We start from the raw sequence: 18,844 nt of genomic DNA on the forward strand, positions 1-18,844 counted from the left end.
TTGCAAGATATCGCCAAAACCCTGACAGCTGGTTTTTTGTTTGTTTGTTTTTGAGCCTGTTTCCATGAAATAGATTTGGTCCTAACATAATCTTTTTTGAAAAAGAAATCAGAGTGCGTGGGATTTTTTTTGATGAGTAGAAGTGCTATAATTTGGCTTTTTATTGATGAGAGAGATTCTAAAATCAGACACTGTGGATGTGTGTGATCGGTCAGGGTCAGAGGGGCCTGGTGGTCTCAGTATGTGAACTCTGGGCAAATTCTTACCTAACTATGTAATGGTTGGTACAGCAGCAGTACAAGTATGTAGTTAAAAAGCTACCGGGGCAAGGAGACCTACAAATGAGTGCACTGGTTATCCACACATTGATTCAGAGCACAGTCTCTGCAGGCCGATGGCCTCCTACAAGTACATTCTAGCTGTGTGACCTTGGACAAATTTCTTAGCCTCTCTGAGCCTTGGTTTCCTCACCTGTGACAGATGAAAGCTAAATGTGGCTTATGTTTAATTCTCATATAATGAAATCATTTAATAATTTTAAAGCACTGAGGACAGTGGCTTGTATATATTAAGCACTATATAATTGTTTGATGAAGAAAAAGATTGGTCTCACTAGTCTGATTTCTTAATCTTTCAGGATATTAGCCTGCATTAAAAGAGATAAATTTTATATCTTCTTTATTAGGATGAGGATCTATTAAGCCAATGAGCAAATAAATGTCCCTGAAATTAAGAGTCTACAAATTGTTGATTTTCCCCCAGCATTAAAACAGTGGTGTTTCTATGGGAATACATGTCTTTCTTGGATAAATTGGTAAAAGTAGTACTCTTACCAACTCTAAGAATCACATATCCAAAAATTATCTTCATTAGCAGGACCAAGTCCTCATTAAAATGGTGGGTCTGCGGGGCACCTGGGTGGCTCAGTGGGTTAAAGCCTCTGCCTTCGGCCCAGGTCATGACCCCGGGGTCCTGGGATCGAGCCCCACATCGGGCTCTCTGCTCAGGGGGGAGCCTGCTTCCCTTCCTCTCTCTCTCTCTGCCTGCTTCTCTGCCTACTTGTGATCCCTGACTGTCAAATAAATAAATAAAATCTTTAAAAAAAAAAAGGTGGGTCTGAGAGGAAGAAATGGAATTAAATTTGTTGTTAAAGCACAGTAAATAGGCATTCTAGAAAGTAGTTGCTTTCTGCTTTGGAGATCATCTGTGGAGGGAACTCGCTGCTCAGTGAGCAGCAGGAGAACAAGGACTCTGGACCCAAACCACTGCAGACCCTGGCTCTGCCTCCTGTTAGCTCCGTGAACCACGCCGTCCTGCTCCTCTGTGCCTCAGTTTCTTCATCTGCACAGGGGGCTGGTAAGAGCGGTACCTGCCTCATGGAATTGTTTTGATGATTAAATCAGAAAAACCCTCCGGAGCTTAGAAGAGTTCTTGGTACATGCTCGTTGGGATAGTGTCAGTAAGTAACACCCTTTCTCAAGGCTGCGTCTTGTTACTCAGTTATGTCCTTTGCAAGTTTTCCAGCCAGTGGTTTCTGGTTTGATAGGTAATGCCTTATCCTTTAGTTTCCTCATTTTTGGTATATCTCAGCTTAGCACCTGTGTGAAGCTTGACCTTTCCCTAAATTATTATGGCGATGGTTGAGAATACACTTGGGGCCCGATGTTCTGTTGGTATCCTGAGGGCCTCGCCGTCCCTCCACACAGACCTGCTCACATAATCCTGGCCAGGAGAGAGGTGTGCCTCTTATCCCCCTGTCTTGTTTAAGAGGACTGAACGGAACTATATATAGGCAGAAATATTAGGGACTTAACTCTGTTTTTGTTCACTGATGTAAATCTCCAGCCTCTCAAATCCCACACTGGCAAAGGCATGACTGTCCATGGATTTTTCCCTTAATATCCCCCCATATCTCCCTTAATTCCAGCTCCCAGTGTGAATGCATTGTTCACATTGTCATGCAATCCTTAAGGCCATAGGCTCCTGGTGACTTGTCCAAGAAGGACCCAAGATGAGCACTGGGCCCAGTGCTCCTACTCTGAGTGGGGAAGGATGGGGAAGCAAACCCCTTGCCGGGGCCTGGGTGTTGGAAGTCGATCTCCAGAGGAGGGTGATGCCTTTGTATTTTGGGAACATCATCAGATTTGTTTTTTTCTGTTGAATTTGTAGGATTAACTTGCTTCCTTCATAATGTTCCTCAGTATTCTTCTAAGAGAACACGTATCCTTGGGGTTCAGAAAACTGGGGGAAAGGAGGAGGAGGACTGGATCATTTTGCAGGGTGGACTGTTTTAAAGCAGGGGTGAAGCACGTGTGAAGGCTTTTGAGTGCCTTTATCACAGCAGAAGTTTTGAGGCGTGTGTTACACAAAAGTGGGGGCACCCCTGCTCTTGTTATTTAAGCAGTGCCCGAAGTGGGGCATGATGGCGGCCATGGGGAAGAAAAGCATGTCCCCGGAGGCCCAAGGAGGGTCATGGAGGAAGGATGCGCAGGCGTGTGTTAGCAGGCGGCTGGCCCTGTGAGAAGCATAAAGAAAGCAGAAGTTCCCAGAGCCTCCTAGTTTTGCAGGCTCATGAGCAAGAGGGGCAATCCAAACAGGTGGAGGAGAAGATTAAAGGTCTGAGGAAGCACAAGGGGAGAGGTGGGTGGGCCAGGCTTGAGTGAAATGCCTTTAGCAAAGGGACAGGTTAGGAGGACAACTCAGTGGCCCCAGGAAGAGGGAAACCAAAGAGCTTAACCTGTAGAAATACAAGTTGGGGTGGTTTATATGATAAAGAGATGGAAACTGTGGTTGATTTTAGGGTTCCACCGGAGGTCAGAGAGAAGTTAGAAGGAATGGAGCAGGGTCAGACTGGGGAGTGCTGAATGACTTGCTAGCACAATTGCATTTTATCCTAATAGCTATCTGTAATCACTGAGATTTTAATGGGAGTCATTTACTGAGCAACAGAGACAAGATAGAATGATGTGATGAAAAAACCTTGGCATGTCCTCTTCCCTTTATTTTGCATCTATTGGATTCAGGATTACTTATTTTTAGCCCCTTTTGCCAGCTCCCTGGCTCTGGCTAAGACTCTGAGCCTCAGATCAAGGTGTAATGAACCCATCGTCATGTGATGATACATACAGTTTTGCTAGGTTTTCAATGAGGCAAATCCCAGCTGCTCCTGAGTCTGCCTATATCCCAGCATAACCTTTGAGTGCCCATCTCACATGGTTGGACAGGCAATTATTTATATCCGTGCTAAATTTGCTGTGTGACAGGCTCTTAATGTGCCACTTCTCAGAATAATTTTCCTTATAAAGGAAGTTTTAACAAAGGCATGCAGAAATTTGCTTCTTGTGATGCTCTTCTTTGCCCCGCCTTGGATTGTTTACCACCCAACTAGAATTTTCTTCTGTCCCGATCTTCCATTGTACCCTCCCAATGCTCCAGCCACACCACCCCCAGAAGGTAGGTAAAATATAGTTAGCAAGGTAAATGTGCTTCACCCTTGGTTTTTTGCACTGCTAACTCACACTGCAAACCTGATACTCCTTTGCAAAGAATTCCTTTTTCTTTTTTTCTGCTCTTTTTTTTTTTTTTTTTTCTTTTTGGGCCAAGAAAGAGCTCTTTCATAGACCTGTCAGTAGATCCGGAAACCATTAGTTTGCCAACAGATCAGGTGATAAGGCGTCAAGGATCCAAGTTCCATTTTCCTGCATGTCTTAGTTGTTTCAGCCAGAGGACAAAGGAAAAGCGCAAATGCAGAGCTTATCAGCAAGTCCATTTTATAATTATAAGCAAACTTCCAGGGGCCACTTAGCTTGCCCTTATCAGAAATCTTAATTTAATGGAATTTCTGCACATTTCGTCTTTTTGCTAAATATCTCACAAGAGGACGATAGGGTTGCTCTGTAGCTTTCCAGAGGAACTGAGTACCTTCACGAAGGGAGCGTCAAGTAAATAAGATCTCACCACAAGCTAAACCTTGTGTTCAATTCAACATTTGGAAGGGAAAATCACACACTGTATCTGTATTCTGCACAAGGTCTTATGGTTGATATTTATTGAGTGCTTATTATATGCCAGGCACTGTGCTAAGTGTTTTATGGGAATCCTGACGCAATCTTCACTCAGTCGTACAGGCTATGAGTTACTGTTATTATCCTCATAATAAGGGACGTCGAGACATTAAAGAGCTTGGCTGGGATACGCAGTTAAGATGCAGAGGGAGGATTCTAGCCCCAGCCCTAACACCAGCCCTAACACTCCTCGTCACTTAGCTCTAACATTTTTATCTGGTTTACCACTCATCCTTAATGTACTAAAATATCAAGTAAATGGATTCCAAAATAAGAGGAATCTTCAAATTACCTGAACATTAATTCCATTAAAAAGAGAAAAAGTAGAGTAAGAAAGGAGAAGGGAACGTGTTGTTTTATCATGCTCCTATTTAAACTGCTTTAATGGCTTCTCACTGTAGGAAGAATAAAGCCTGAACTTTCAGTGTGGTCTTGTCTCCAGAGAGTTGGATAATCTGATTCCTACCTACTTCTGCAGCCCTAACTTTTACTCATCTACCTTTGCTCATGAGCTCCAGGTCCTTTGGATAATGAGTGGCAGAGCTGGGATCCAGGCTTAGACAGATTGGCTCCAGGGCTGTGCTATCTTAACACCTTGCTAGCTGGGTGGATGGACAGGTGGACATGCACATGGATGGATGGATGGATGGATGGATGGATGGATGGAAAGAAGGAAGGAAGGTGAATGAATGAATGAATGGGTGAAGGAAGGGAGGGAGGAAGGAAACTCATTTACAAGAAAGCTGTGACTCTTCTTAGAGTTCATACACAACCAGTCAAATCTATCCAAGCTTTTCCATCAGGATCTGCAGTACTCTTCAGTGAGGTCAGGATCCTCATCTGCAGAAGAAAATGCAAGCATATACTTATCCAGCCAACAGACGAAATTATACTAAAGTCCAGGTATGGAGAGGTGCACCTGACCAACTCTTTAGAACTGATACCTTAAGTAACTGGACTAAGATGCCTAAACAGGTTACATGCTTCTTTACCCAGATAGTCAACCTGGCTGAGTAAAAAGCCAAATTCCTGTTTCCATAGGTGATGGGTAGAGCAAACAGCACTGCTTTTGAAAAGCCCATCTAAATCATCTGCTATAGTTCTACTCTAAAACATTACTGTCCCTTTTTGATCACCCAGAAAGCTCATATTCCACTTAAAAAAAAAAAGATTTTATTTATTTATTTGACAGACAGAGATCAGAAGTAGGCAGAGAGGCAGGCAGAGAGAGAGGAAGGGAAGCAGGCTCCCTGCCGAGCAGAGAGCCCGACAAGGGGCTCGATCCCAGGACCCTGGGATCATGACCTGAGCCCAAGGCAGAGGCCTCAACCCACTGAGCCACCCAGGTGCCCCCATATTCCACTTTTTAAAGTTAACTTTTTATGTAAGTGTAACTTAAATGCATAGAAGTGTTCAAATCCTTGAAGTGCAACAAAGCTCAATGAATTTTCCAACCACCAACTAACTATCCACTTAGTCACTTTCCATCTAGATCAAGACAGAGCATATTATACAGCCATCAGAGACCCTTCTGGGGTCTCTATATCCCTTCCTTTTTTCTGTCTGTAATTTTTTTCTGTCTCAGAAGAATGAAAGCCTGTTTCCACTATGATAGATGAATTTTGCTCGTTTTGGACTTTAGATAAATAGGACCATATAGTACAATCTCTTTTGTCTAGGGCTCTTTTTGTTCAACATTCTGTCTTCAATTCATGCATGTTATTGTGTATAGCATATTTTAAAAAAAATCATTTCTTTATAGTAACTATGCTGCTATAAGAATAAGCTATAATTTATCTAAACTCTTAGATGGACATTTGGTTTTTCGAGTTTGGAACTATAACAAACAGTGCTGCTCTGGACTTTCTTATATATTTCCTTTGGAGTGCATATGTATGCATTCCTGTAGGGTTTACATGTTTGGGTAAAATCGCCATGTCGCACAGTATGACTGTTGTGGTCTAACTAAATACTAACTTGGTTTTCAAAGTGGTTGAGCCAGTTTACACTTGCATCAACAATGTGTTACCATTCCATTTGTCCTTTATTTTTATCCACACTTAGGGTTTTCTGTCTTTTCACTGCGGCCATTCTGGTCTATCTCTGAAAGTATCTCATTGTTTAGACTTACATTTTCCTGGTGACTAAAAAAGCTGAGTATTTTTTCATGTGTTTATTGGCCACTTAGGTATTCTGTTGTATGGAGTGCCTAATATACATTTTGCCCATTTTTTAAATTGGGTTGTCTCTCTTTTTCTTAATTGACTTTAAGGGGTATTTATATATGTTGGGTAACAGTTCTTTGTCTGTTGATGTTGCGGGTTTTTTTCCTACTCTGTGGTTGCCATCCTATTATATCTTTTGATAAATAGGAGTTCTTGATTTTAATATAAACCAAGCAAACATTTTCATTCACATAAATGATTTTTTTTTTTTTTTTGGTCCTGTTTAAGTAAACTTTGCTCACCTCAAGATCATGATTATATTATTCTATATTATCTGGAAGCTTCATTGTTTTTCCTTTCACATTCAGAACTGTAATCCACTTAGAGTTGATATGTAGATGGTGTGAGGTAGGGAGTCATGATTTATTTTTTCCAGATGTGTATACAGTTCGCCCAGCACAGGGTTTTGAAAATCCATTGTAGTGTCACTTTTGTCATATGTCTAGTAACTGTATATTACAGGTCTGTATCTGGTTTATATTCCATTCCATTGTTCTGTTTTTTCATCCGTAGACTAATATCAAGGGTAGAATGGCTGTGTCATAGCAATTACTGTTTTTAATTACTGTAGTTTCATAATGTCTTTGCATCTGAAAGTATAATTTCTTCAAATCTGTTATTTTAGCTACATACAGTAATAACTATTTTGCTATTACATCTGGTAACAACCGATATTCATTAATTGCTTATTTTATTTCAGTTATATTGAATCATATATTGCTATACCTTTAATCCTAACAGCAATCTGATGAGATAGGAGGCATTGTCCTTTTTTTTTTTTTTTTTTTTTTTTAAACGAGGAAAATGGGGTCCGGGGGAGGTATAATTTGATCAAGGTCACATTGCTATTAAGTAGTAAGACCAAGTTTTGCAGCTGGGCCAACCTTGCTCCCGAGATTCTGCTCTTTTATTAACACACATTGTTTTCCCTGGGATAGGCCTCAGCTCCCTCTTGCTAAATTGGCTGTCCTTTGGTGCTAGAGTGTGATTTTCAATCCTAACACTATAGCTGGTATTTTTTTTTTCCCCCTCTCTCCGTGTCCTTAAAAAAGGCCCATAGGGAAGGTGAACAATAAAGCATTGGATTAGGTACTGTGCGTCTTTTCAGTGTGGATTTCATACTATTTTTAGGCATGATAGAGGATAGAAAAGAATTCTAGAGTTCTGTTAAACCAGGCTTTGGGAGCTGGAAAGAACTGAGCAGGTTTCAAGCGTCTGATCCCCTGTCCTGAAATAGTCAGGGTGGTAGCCTTTCTATCGGTGAAACTCCGCAGCGGCTGGGGAACTTCAGATTCTTTGCCCTCACTCTCCTCTTTTCACCTTTCCCACCTACAAAAGGTTCTGAACTTTCGGCATCGTCCCACACAGTACCAAGCCCCCAAAACCAAGCCATGAAAGAATATCAGGTCTAAAAATAGAAAATTCAAAGGCTACAGGGGTTAAGATTTTATGCAAAGGTAGAAAGGTATAAGTATACATTTGTATCTGAGAATTCATAAATATATTATCTAGACTGACCCTAGAGCCACAAATAATTCTGATTTGAATTTCCATGCTGGGGATATCTAGTAAGATTTTATAACCAGCCTGACAGTTTTCATGTATTAAACGCTTTTGTGTGTATATGATTTATTCCCTTCTTCCTGCAGCTCATAATTTTAAAAGAAGTGCCTTTAAACCAGTACTTATTTCTTTTTGGTAAAAATAATCAGAATTTGCCTAGTACTTCCCAAATCTGTGTCCCTCTGGTCACCTACAAATGGGTTCACAGTCTCTTCGAGCATGACAGGTGTCATAGAAAGCATGGAGCAGAGCTTTCCAGAATCTCAAAAATTCTATATATCTTACAAAATTCCTGTAAAATAGCAGAAATTGTGTGCATTTGCCTGGGTCATCTTGTCATTCTCGCTATAGTCAGGTAATTTTCTTATGTAATGGTCTGCATTAGGTGATATTAATAGGTTAGAGGGTATAAAACTATCTAACAATTTTCTTATAAAGACAAAATAAGTACTAGAATAAGCTCATCGAATATTTTCCAAGCCTAGCAAATGCCATTGTTTTGTAGTTTCAAAGTTTTTATTTAAATTCCTGTGAGTTAAGCAAATGCCATTTTGATGCCTTAACACCCTAAACGAAATGTGTAGCCATCCTGTCCTTCAAAGAAATAATAATTAAGGAAATAATTCTAAGTTCAGTACAGGTGCAAACTGCAGGTTGTATAATTGTTGTTGGGCATTAGGGAGTTGAAAATATATTATCTGGTTGTGCATGGATGTGTGTGTGTGTGTGTATAGTCTGAGAATTTTTGACTCGGGGGGAACTTTACCAACCCGTCTCATTTACAGGTAAGAAATCTGGATCCCAGGGAGCTGAGATGACCTTCTGAAGGTTATGAGCTGCGCTGTAACCCATTCTCTGTACTCCACTTTCATTGTTTCCTCGTTACACCGCAGTAGGCCTTGTTCTCTGAGACTCCAGTGACGATCCCTGCCTCATCTCGCATTATCTGATGGAAAATAGGAACAAATCTACTTTGAAAGGCAAAGTGTGACAAAAGTGTACAGCATTCTTATTTTTATTTTTAACATATGTACATGGATTATAGCTGCTTTCAAAGCTGGCCTATTTATAAATGAATTCAGTGTCAGCAAATTAATAAGAACCCATTTTACCCTCAGCCCTGAAAATACCTTCGTATTCCAGACTTTGAAACACCATTACGTTGATTCTTTTTTACAAAGTAGAATCTCATTGTGTTAAAAATAGTGTGCTTAAAAACAATTTGGTTTTTGAAAAGTCTTACTATTTTTGTCCCATTGAAAGTCTCTCTGTAAATTTCATTTATAAAATCATTGCCTAGTAATTCAACGTTCTTTCTCGTTAGTGTTTTATTTTTAAAAAAGCAGTAATAGCCCTCACCCTCTGTGTTTTTGTTTGTTTGTTTAAGCCTCTGAATGAAGGACCTCATTCTTGAGGCGAGGTGGACTGGCCTGGGATCCACTTGATCCCCGGGAAACATAAGCTATTCTGTAGCCTCGCCCCTGCATTGGGCTTGCTTCTTATAGTCACCATTTCCAGTGAATCTACTGTTGTTGTCCCCAGTTAACAGACGAAGGAATGAGGTATTGACTGGTGAAATGACTCACCCAGGTGGCTCAGCAGTTGTGGAAGAACCAGGATTTGAACCTGGCCATCTGGCTCCCAATGTCTTCACCTCCTTTCTGCCATCACGAACTCTTGGGCAATCCGTTTTGCCTTTCTCACTGCTCTTCACTACAAAGAGAGGAGAGCAGATGAGACAGTCTGGATGGGCTCTTCCTGCTTGATAATTCTCAATCTTGAATACCTACAATCTGAACATTGTAGAGAAAAGAATATATTCATATTTAATGCTTTTTCCTTGCCTCTAATACTGGAACATCCTTAAAACAAGGAGTCGTGAATCCCAAAGTACATCAGAATCTTTTCATTGTTTCCCGTGTAACATGTCAAGGAACAAACTTTTTGATTTATTCTTACTGAAGTGCAGTTGACATATAATATTGTATTAATTTCAGATGTACAACATAGTGAGTCAACATTTATATACATTACAAAGTGATCAGCATGATAAATCTAGCTACCATCTGTCACCATACAAAGTTGTGACATATTATTAACTTTATTCCCTGTGCTGTACATTGCATCCCTGTGTCTTATTTATTTTACAACTGGGAGACGTTTGCCTATTCCTCACTGCAAAGGATGAGTCTTTTGAAGAAGTTTAGGATAGGGCTCCTGGATAGCTCAGTCATTGATGCATCTGCCTTCGGCTCAAGTCATGATCCCGGGGTCCTGGGATCGAGCCCTGCATCAGGCTCCCTGCTTGACGGAGAGCCTGCTTCTCCCTCTCCTTCTGCCTGCTGCTCCCTGCCTTTTGCTCTCTCTCTCACTCTCTCTCAAATAAATCAATAAAGTCTTAAAAAAAAAAATAAAGAATGTGAGGGTAATGTCATGGAAGTCCCTTCATGTGGAGGGTGTAGACTTGTCTCTGGTGAGGAAATGCTGAGGTTGCTTACATGAGATAGCATGTGACTTACTGCTGTGACTTAGTGCTCACAGCAAGTGACTTAATTTCACTATTCTTGGTGTCCTCCTCTGTGAAATGCGGATGGTAACAGGAACTTTGCTATTACTGAGGATTCAGAGTTGCGACAGGCGAAGTTCTTACAACAGTGGCCTGCATCCAGCTTCTGGTAATTGCTGGCTAAGTACTGTTCTGATAGCTCAGCTCCTCTGGTCACCTTTATTCCTCATGAAACCTCCAGTCAAGCTGTATTTCCCAGTGCTGCCATTCCTCACTAGGAACACAGACAGGACTGCTCGTCAGTCTCAGGGGTCGCTCCTGCCATGCACGCGTCCCGATGAGGACTCCATCCTGCCGTTAGCCACGGCCCTTCGTCCCGCTGTTCTTCAGTCCCCGAGGCCTCTGATTTCAAAAACACAAAAGGCAAAGGGAAGTAGGGTACTTCCTCCTGTTACTTCCTGTGTGACTCCCGTCCCCCCAGCCTCCACCGCTTGCCCCTTCCTCTCTCGCCAGAAAGGGGAACGAACTGTGTCCTCCCCTCGTACACTGACTTCTGGGGTCTGGCCCTCCGTCGGGGGACTGTCCCACTGTTTACTTTTTAATGAACCATTAGCAGCATTTCTCTCACGACCAGTTGAAAAGAGCCTGTGAGATCTGGATATTATTTGGAGGTTTGAAGGAGAGGATGGAAATGTAGATTTAACTGTGTGTCAAGGCCCAGCATCTGCCAGACACCCACTCTCCAGCCCCAGGAGGTCACTAGTAGTGTATCCTTCCTACTGCTGAGGAAGCTGGGGAGAGAGATGCTCACATCCCTGACCCAGTGAGAGCCTGAATCGAAACTCACCTGACTCTGAAACATATGTTCTTTTCATTATGTGACACAGTGGGAAGGAGCCAGGTGCTATTTTTCTCTGAAGACAGTGTTGATCTGCCAGGAATGATGGGTCCATGTATACTCAGCATGTGAAATTTCAGCTTTAGGTCTCTACCAGAGACCATTCACCAGATTTTTCCTCTTCCTTTCCTTATCTTCTAGAAATGTTCAAGTCTTTAAGAAGCCACATAGTACACTGATGATGATGATAAAAGGAATATTTAATAGCCACTGTTTACTAAATCCATCTGGGTGCTTGGTATTTTATCACAGACTTTATATACATAAGCTAATTTGATGATAATAAATTTTTAAGTTCATATATTTTACAGATTCAGGGAGTTTTGTTGTCTAAGGTTACATGGTGTGCTAATAACTATTACACAGTCCTGCTTCCTCATTCCTGCTTACTCCATGGCCTCCCATAATCCTGAGCGTGTGTTCTCTTCTGCTAATGTCTCTGTGCTTGCATGAGTTTAAGTTTCCATATCAGTAATTCTGTATGTCTGAGAGTAATGGAAAACCTGAAAACAGTTACTTTAAATCGTAAGCAAGGAATTCCTTAGGAGGTCAGTTCGCGGTCGGTGTGGTGATTTCACAGTGTCCTCTGGAGCTCCTTCTAAGTCTCTGCTCTAGGGGACAGCCCTCACTTTCATGCTGACAGAATGGCTGCAGGAGCTCCAGCCATTGCTGGACAAGAAGTGTTCTGAACTGGAAGAAGTTGAGGCATGAATGCAGAAGCAAAAGGAACAAGACAGTCAAGTATCCTTCCTCTTTTAAAGGTCTTTTCTGGAAACTCTACCCAGCACTCTCTTTGTATCTATCACTGATTAGGGGTGGGTCATAATGATCACTGTAAGTTGTAAGAGAGACTGAGAAATGTACTTCTTTTTGGGTGGATGCACTGTTGCAGTGAACAAAATTATTATTAACATGGAACCCAACCCACTAATTTCTTGAAATAAATTTAAATAAATTCATCAAGTCACTCTCCCCAGTGACTCTCTAGGGGAAACTTGGAGTATTTCAAGGCTGAGAATATCTTGAGAAGATGAAAGAGTTAGTTCAATAGAAATTTTAACCCGGTAGACTGTGTCTTAGGTATTCAAGAGAGTTGTCAGGAATACAGCTTGACCCAACCCAAGGGAAGGGAAGTAAGGTCCAGAAGAGGAGTATAACCTGGTGATTTGAATCTTACACCACTTGGACTGGGACTAGTAGGGGGAAAGCAGAGGAATCCTAGATTCTAAATAAACCCTAAGTATTAATAGTTAAGGTCATGCCACTTGTAAGCTTTTACTTCATAAATATCTTCTGTGGATGTAAAAGCAACTCTTTCATATTTGTGATGGCTGGGGAAGGTGCAGTAGAAGCAGCGTTAATTGGGAAACAATCAGGAAACAAATATAACCGGAGAGTGACGGGCTTTGATGATGGGAGTTGGAATCCCAGCTGTACCACTTACAAGCCTTGTGACCAGGGAGCTTGGAGAAGTCACCTAACCTTTCTAAGTCTCCTATTTCTAGTGTAAAAAAAAGAAAAGAAAAGAAATAGACGAACTCTTCCTCACTTCTTTAACAACTGACAACGACTTAGAGCCCAGTGCCTGACACAAGGTGGTTGTGGTGGTATTCCTGCTGTTGGTACTGTCACACTGCACAGTGTGTTGTCCAGCAGCAGGGGCTGGCTGTGTACTTGCTGTGAGCCCCTCGGGACGGGGTAGAGGGGTGGGTCAAGATCCCGGTTTCTCTAGAAGGAGCAGTGCGAGAGAATCTGGGAGAGTGGGTGGGGAAGTTAATTCCCAAAGCAGCAGTGACAAGGAAATGTCCTGAGCTCTTGTTAACTAAGGCAGGAAACCTACTGGGTCACCTAAACTGCAGGTTTCAAATGCTCATTTGGGTCCTGCTAAAGAAAGCCCATGATGGAAGGTTTAATTTCTCTACCTTTTACCTTCCTTATATATAAAATGAAGATCAGCATAATGACTACCTCTCAAGTTGTTGTGAGGATAACACCAATAGAGCCCCTCGGTGCATTAATATGTGCCCAATAAATATTCTCTATTGTTCATGATGTTTCTTCCCTCCCTCGTCACCCAAGTGAGAGTAGGGCTCCTCGGTCTCAGTTTTGTCTGGTTATCTTGGCTTTAATAATCCCGTAAAAACTTTAACTAGATCATGAAGTCCACGTATCATCACACTGGGCCCCAAAAGATATTGTGATAATGTGATTAATAACGAGTTCTTGGGTGGCAGTAGTGTTTTAGAGTACTGCCGAGGACTTGTAAATTCCACTGGCTTCAGTGCTTAGGAAAGTGAGACTGACAGCTCATTGCCCGGGGCAGCAAACACACAATCCGCCTGTGTTTACGTTCCAAGTTCTTTAAATAGCTTTGTGTCCCAGGTCAGAACTTCACTGTCTCCATTTTACTGCCAGTGACACAGGCTGGGGGTTGGGGTGACATATGTTCTTGCAGCTCATTTCTGAGATGGGAATGGGCTTGACTAGGAACTAGGTGTGGGGGGAGGGGAGGTGGGGAATCAAAGAACAGCCCGTGTTCTTAGAAATGACACACCAACCCTACGTTCGTTACCATCGCCTTGCTTTATGTTTCCGACAACGTCTGTCCTTTTAAAGCACTTTCCTGTTAGTCATGTCATTTGATCCTCTCCAAAACCTATAGAGATGGGCAAGGAGATGTCATTAACATTTTTTTTAGTTAAAATAAAAAAAATCAAGGCTCAGAAATGTAAAGGGACTTGCTCTTGATTGTCACGGGCTGAACTTGAACCCAAATCCCCTATTCTCAGAACCAAACCTTTCCTGTGTAACTGCACATTGCTGCTAGCCTGTGTCCTTACCTCATCTGGAAGAAAACAGCATTTATGTATCTTCGTATCTACCCATCTAGAAGTCTGGAATCCACCAAGATAGAAGAGGCTGGTGCATTGTAGCTTACGGCCCAGCCAGAGTAGAGTGTGTTCCCTTAGGTTTGCTTAGGGCTCAGGTGCAGGGGTCTGCACCAGAGGATTCTTTGCAAGTGGAAACAACCACATGGCAGGCACAGGGCTTTCTGCACATACAGAAGGTCTTTGCTATAAACTCTGCTCCAGCCCTACCCCATCCTCCACCCCTGGCCTTGAAATTCTGCCATTTGGAAACTTGAAGACTAATTGGCCTTTAGAGAGATTCCAATTCAAATAGGAATTCTTTACTATACATTAACAGGTTATACTAAAAACAAAACAAAATAAAACTTGGGTACTCTTTTGGGTAGGGGTTGATCACAAAACCTGGCTCCTTCCATGGTCCATGAGGCAGGAACCATGAAAGGCATTGTAAAGAGCCCATGAGATGGACGTACAAGGACTGTGCAAGTGTAAGTGGCGCCCATATCAGAGAAGAGGAGTGTGGCTGGGATCCTGGTCTGGGAAGGAAGAGAGAAGTAGGCACAGCTATAGAGCACGGGACGCTGGCTCTGACCCCGAGAAGCTCTTCAGTGGGGAGACATGAAGGCAGTCTGGCGGATGTCACTGTTAGGTCCAGGACTGGACCATGTGCGACCTCCAGAGCCATTTGGGTTGCTTTGACCTCCAGCCATCTGTGTCTGGGAATGTAAAACAAATGGTTAATGGCATCAGATGGTATATGATCTCAAATGTCCCCCCTGCTTACTGCCATCAGAGGGAAAAGAGCCCCCTGGAGAAATCATCAAGGATGCGATTTTCAAAGTTACAATTAATTGCGTGCTCAGGAAAGCTCATCCTCTGCTAGTCATTCTGTCGAGAAAGGGGGAATTAAGGGTGATGGAACTGTGACTGAGAGGCCAGTGTGAATCGTCCTTTATGAGGTCAAAGACACAGACCCAGAGAACAAAAAACATAAGGGTCCTGTGGTGGGGTAGGTCGGGAGCTAACCTCCTTTAGGCAAAATATGTGCCCAGGGATAGGTCTGACTGTCTGACCTTGGACTTCACAGTCGCATGGGGACTGTTCTTAGGTTGCTTTTTCAAAATGCCTTACGTCCACGGTGGCTTTGGCCAAACCTGCCTCCCGTCCTCTCTTTGGGAGCCCTCCATGTGGCTGCGGCCTCTCGTTTCACCCTGCAAACTTCCTCACTTCCCCCCTCTTTCTTCCAGCCAGTGAGACCTGCAACGATTTCCACCCAATGTTCTTCACCCACGACAGATCCTTCGAGGAGTTTTTCTGCATCTGCATCCAGCTCCTGAACAAGACGTGGAAGGAAATGAGGGCAACTTCTGAAGACTTCAACAAGGTAAGGTGAATCAACAAGGCAGAGGCAGCAGTTTCCTGCGTCCCCAAGGGAGCCCCACCTCTGCGTCGTTCTTTAGCTCCCATACCTGTATGGACACGAGCTGTGTGTTGGTGGTGCTCTCATCTCTGCAAGGATGAGCCTAGAGCAGCCTTGTTCCCTTTTGGCTAACTACACTGGAGCCACCAGCGGAGACCTTTCCTTGAAAAAATACTGTCTAGATTAATTTTTTCATTTAAGGGCATTAGTCCAGGGTTCCGTGTTACGGCAGCAACCACTGGGGAAAAGGCCTCTCTCTTCACCTGTGTGGATGGCCGTTAGAGAAAAAAATGAGATCAGGAAGGCTGCTCTGTCTAGGTGATGTGGTTTCTTTGCAGATTATGGATGTGTTGAGATAATCTGCCCTTCGCTGTGTCAAAAAGAGGTTTTATTCAAAAGCAAAATCTCTTTCAAGGAGTTAAGTTTATATGGCACTTTTTTTTCTTTCTTTCTTTTTTTTTTTTTGTTTAGAGAAATCATTTGATTCTTTGAATGAACATCTTCTTTGGTTTTCTGTGAAAGTATGAATTTTGTGTTTCTCTTTGTGAGTGAATGTTAGGCGACGAGAAGACTGTTGGCCAACTTAGCAGAAGTAGAAGTATCATGTGAACTTTTCAAGAGAAACAAAATCTTTATCCTTAGGTAAAGGCCTTGTTGACCATAACCCATGGCCAGTAGTAACTGATGGTTGGGACAGGCAGAGTGGGAGAAGTCTTTAGTACCATTCCTTTGGTACTGTTTCTGGATCTGGGTTTGATTGGCTCCATCACCCATGGCAGCTGACCTGGTCCTGGGGACATACCTGTTGCTAAGAGTCCAGGGGTCTGATCACATGGTCGTCCTGTGGGGCCTTCACAGCTGGTGAACAGAACATAGAATTCCAACTGCACTTGATATTCTCATTGGTCTTTGTTTCCCTGTCACCTTTCCTGGGAACTTACATTCCATTCTTCTTTTCCACCATATTTCTGGTTCATGGCCTCTTGAACCGATACTGGTTAAAGGAAAGGAAATGAGGGAAAGGCAATAATACTCTTCACCAAGCCTCAGGTGGGTTCTAACCTGATCGTCTCCATCAGCATGATGATCATCCCCGTGTGAAGCAAACCCATTCTGTCTTAGTCACCTTGGGCCATCTATTGAGTTCATTGAAACAGGTCCCAGTGGCACCCCTCTGTGGAGAGTCCTGATCTGCCAGCTACAGTATGAAGCTGCCAAGGGTCTTAGCAGCTATGCCCAGGAATAGGCATGACTGAAGAAGGGAAGTGAGGGAAAGAAATCCAGTAATGCCTCAGCCTCCTAAGTTTACTTCACTTGATTATGAGGGACTTTCCCAAATCATCCCTGGGAAAGAGGCATAAAGGAGCAGGGAGCATAGTGTCCCCTACATGCTGCCGTGTAGTGATGGTGATTATGGCTGTGAACAGGCACTTGGAAGCCTGAGAGGCAGAGGGTCCCACCCTGTGTACACATATCCCGTGGTCAAGAGTGGATACCAGGAGGGTCAGGGATGAGAATGACAGGGGTTTTCAATTTTCTACATGAGTTATTTTTGTTTTGTTTGCTTTTTTTCTTTTTAGAATCACGCAGGCCTTACTTCTATAACAGAAAAATCTATCCGTTACAAACTATTTTATCATGCATATACTAATTTTCCAGGGTCGTGTTCACACATTACTACAGATTTTGTAGTTGAAATAGTGCAAGTGTTCTCTCCCACAGCTCGGGTGCTCAGAAACCAGAAATGGGATTCATGGGTTAAAATCAAGGCGTTAGCAGAGCTCTGGTCCTTTTGGGCCCCTCTAGAGGGGAAGCCATCTCTTTGCCTTTCTGGGTTTTAGAAGCAGCCTGTATTCCTTGGCTTGTGGCCCTTTTTATCTTAAAAACCAGCCAACAGCAAGTCCTATCCTTCCCATGTCCCACCTCATCACTCTGATCCTGCTTTGGCTTGGATCTTTCACTCTTTTGGACCCTGTGATTACCTTGGACCACCCGGATAATCCAGGGCAATCTTCCCTATTTTATGGTCAACCAATTAGGGACCTCAGTTCCGTCTGCAACCTGAATTCCCATTTGCCATATAATGTAACATATTCATAGATTCCGGGGATTGGAATGTGGACATCTGCGGGGGAGGGGGGGTGCATTTTTTTAACCTACCATAATATATATTTAGTTTGTAGGTGTATTGCATTATATGTCTATCTGTGTGTATCCATTTAAAGTACTGAAATGTGGACAGATGAGCTTTTTGTTGTTGTTTTATTTGCTGGTAGAGCAGTATACCAGTCAGAGTTCTGCTAGTGGTTGCTCAAATACAGATTTAACTATGTCTTTTTCTTTTATGGCCCTGTTCTGCCTCTAGCAGGCTTTTGAAAAGAGATGGACCCTGTGTGAAGGCCTCTAGGTCAGTTCTTCCTGATTTTTTTCCTGCTGCTTGTCTATCAGCCACTGCTCTGCTTTGCTAGATAATAAATTGGAAAGGAGAGAAGAAGAACTGAAATTTTCACCAGTTCATTTTTCTTCTTGTTATTAACTTGGTAGCAGAAGCTTTTGAATTTAGGAAGAAACGTGGATTCAGTGTTATTGGTAGATTGAATGTTTTTCTTGTTCCCGAAGATTGTCCAAATTCGAATTCAGAATATCTTAAAAGAGCCCAACATGAGATACACTTTCTTTTGAACTTTCTTGGACACTGTCTCAGACTGTCGCCACTTTGAACAGTAGCGTGGATGGCGGATTTGCTTGTCGACCTACGGCCCAGGTTCTCTAAGAAGGGGCTTCGCTATCTGCCTTCTTCCGCTCATTACTGGAGAAGCTGTATCCCTCAATCTAAAATTATGATTTTACAAATAATAACTAGATTCCAGCAGTTGCAGGAATTTTTTTTACAGCACCCCTTGCTTGGGACACTAGTTTGTAGATGTCTAGTGCTTCTTCTGCTGGAAGGGAGGTTTGGAGATGCAGCTGCCTTTTTGCTGCTCCAGCCTGGGGAAGCAGAAGATGGGATATTTTTTTTTTTTATTATTTATGGGAAAGAAGTAGAATTAGAGAGTGATTAAAATATTTATGCTTTGGAAAATGCTTTTTTCCAGTTTCCCAATATAGCAGTCTCTGAAGAATAATCCATTGATTCAGGCCATCGAGTTTGTATTCTGTTTTTGCCTTTTATTACCAATATTTTAGAGCATGCATTATTCATTTTTATGGGCATTAGAGAAGAGCTTAAACTGCAGCCGGATACCTCAGCACACAAGTGGCCCCATAATCGTTTCACTGAAGCCCTCATTTTTTAAGC

At 42.5% G+C, this 18,844-nt stretch overlaps 1 protein-coding gene across 49 annotated transcripts in view; it reads left to right on the forward strand.

Moving 5' to 3' along the window:
- The window catches only part of ELMO1 (engulfment and cell motility 1), a 521,082-nt gene that overhangs the window by 347,550 nt on the left and 154,688 nt on the right, over positions 1 to 18,844 (forward strand). For all 49 annotated transcript variants that reach the window (XM_082693119.1, XM_082693114.1, XM_082693121.1 and 46 more), the window contains one exon: positions 15,374 to 15,510. In XM_082693119.1, coding sequence (XP_082549245.1) covers positions 15,374 to 15,510 — 137 coding nt within the window. The remainder of the gene's footprint in view (positions 1 to 15,373; positions 15,511 to 18,844) is intronic.

This window comes from Mustela nivalis (genome assembly GCF_964662115.1).
Source record: "Mustela nivalis genome assembly, chromosome: 12".
NCBI classification, from domain to species: Eukaryota; Metazoa; Chordata; class Mammalia; order Carnivora; family Mustelidae; genus Mustela; species Mustela nivalis.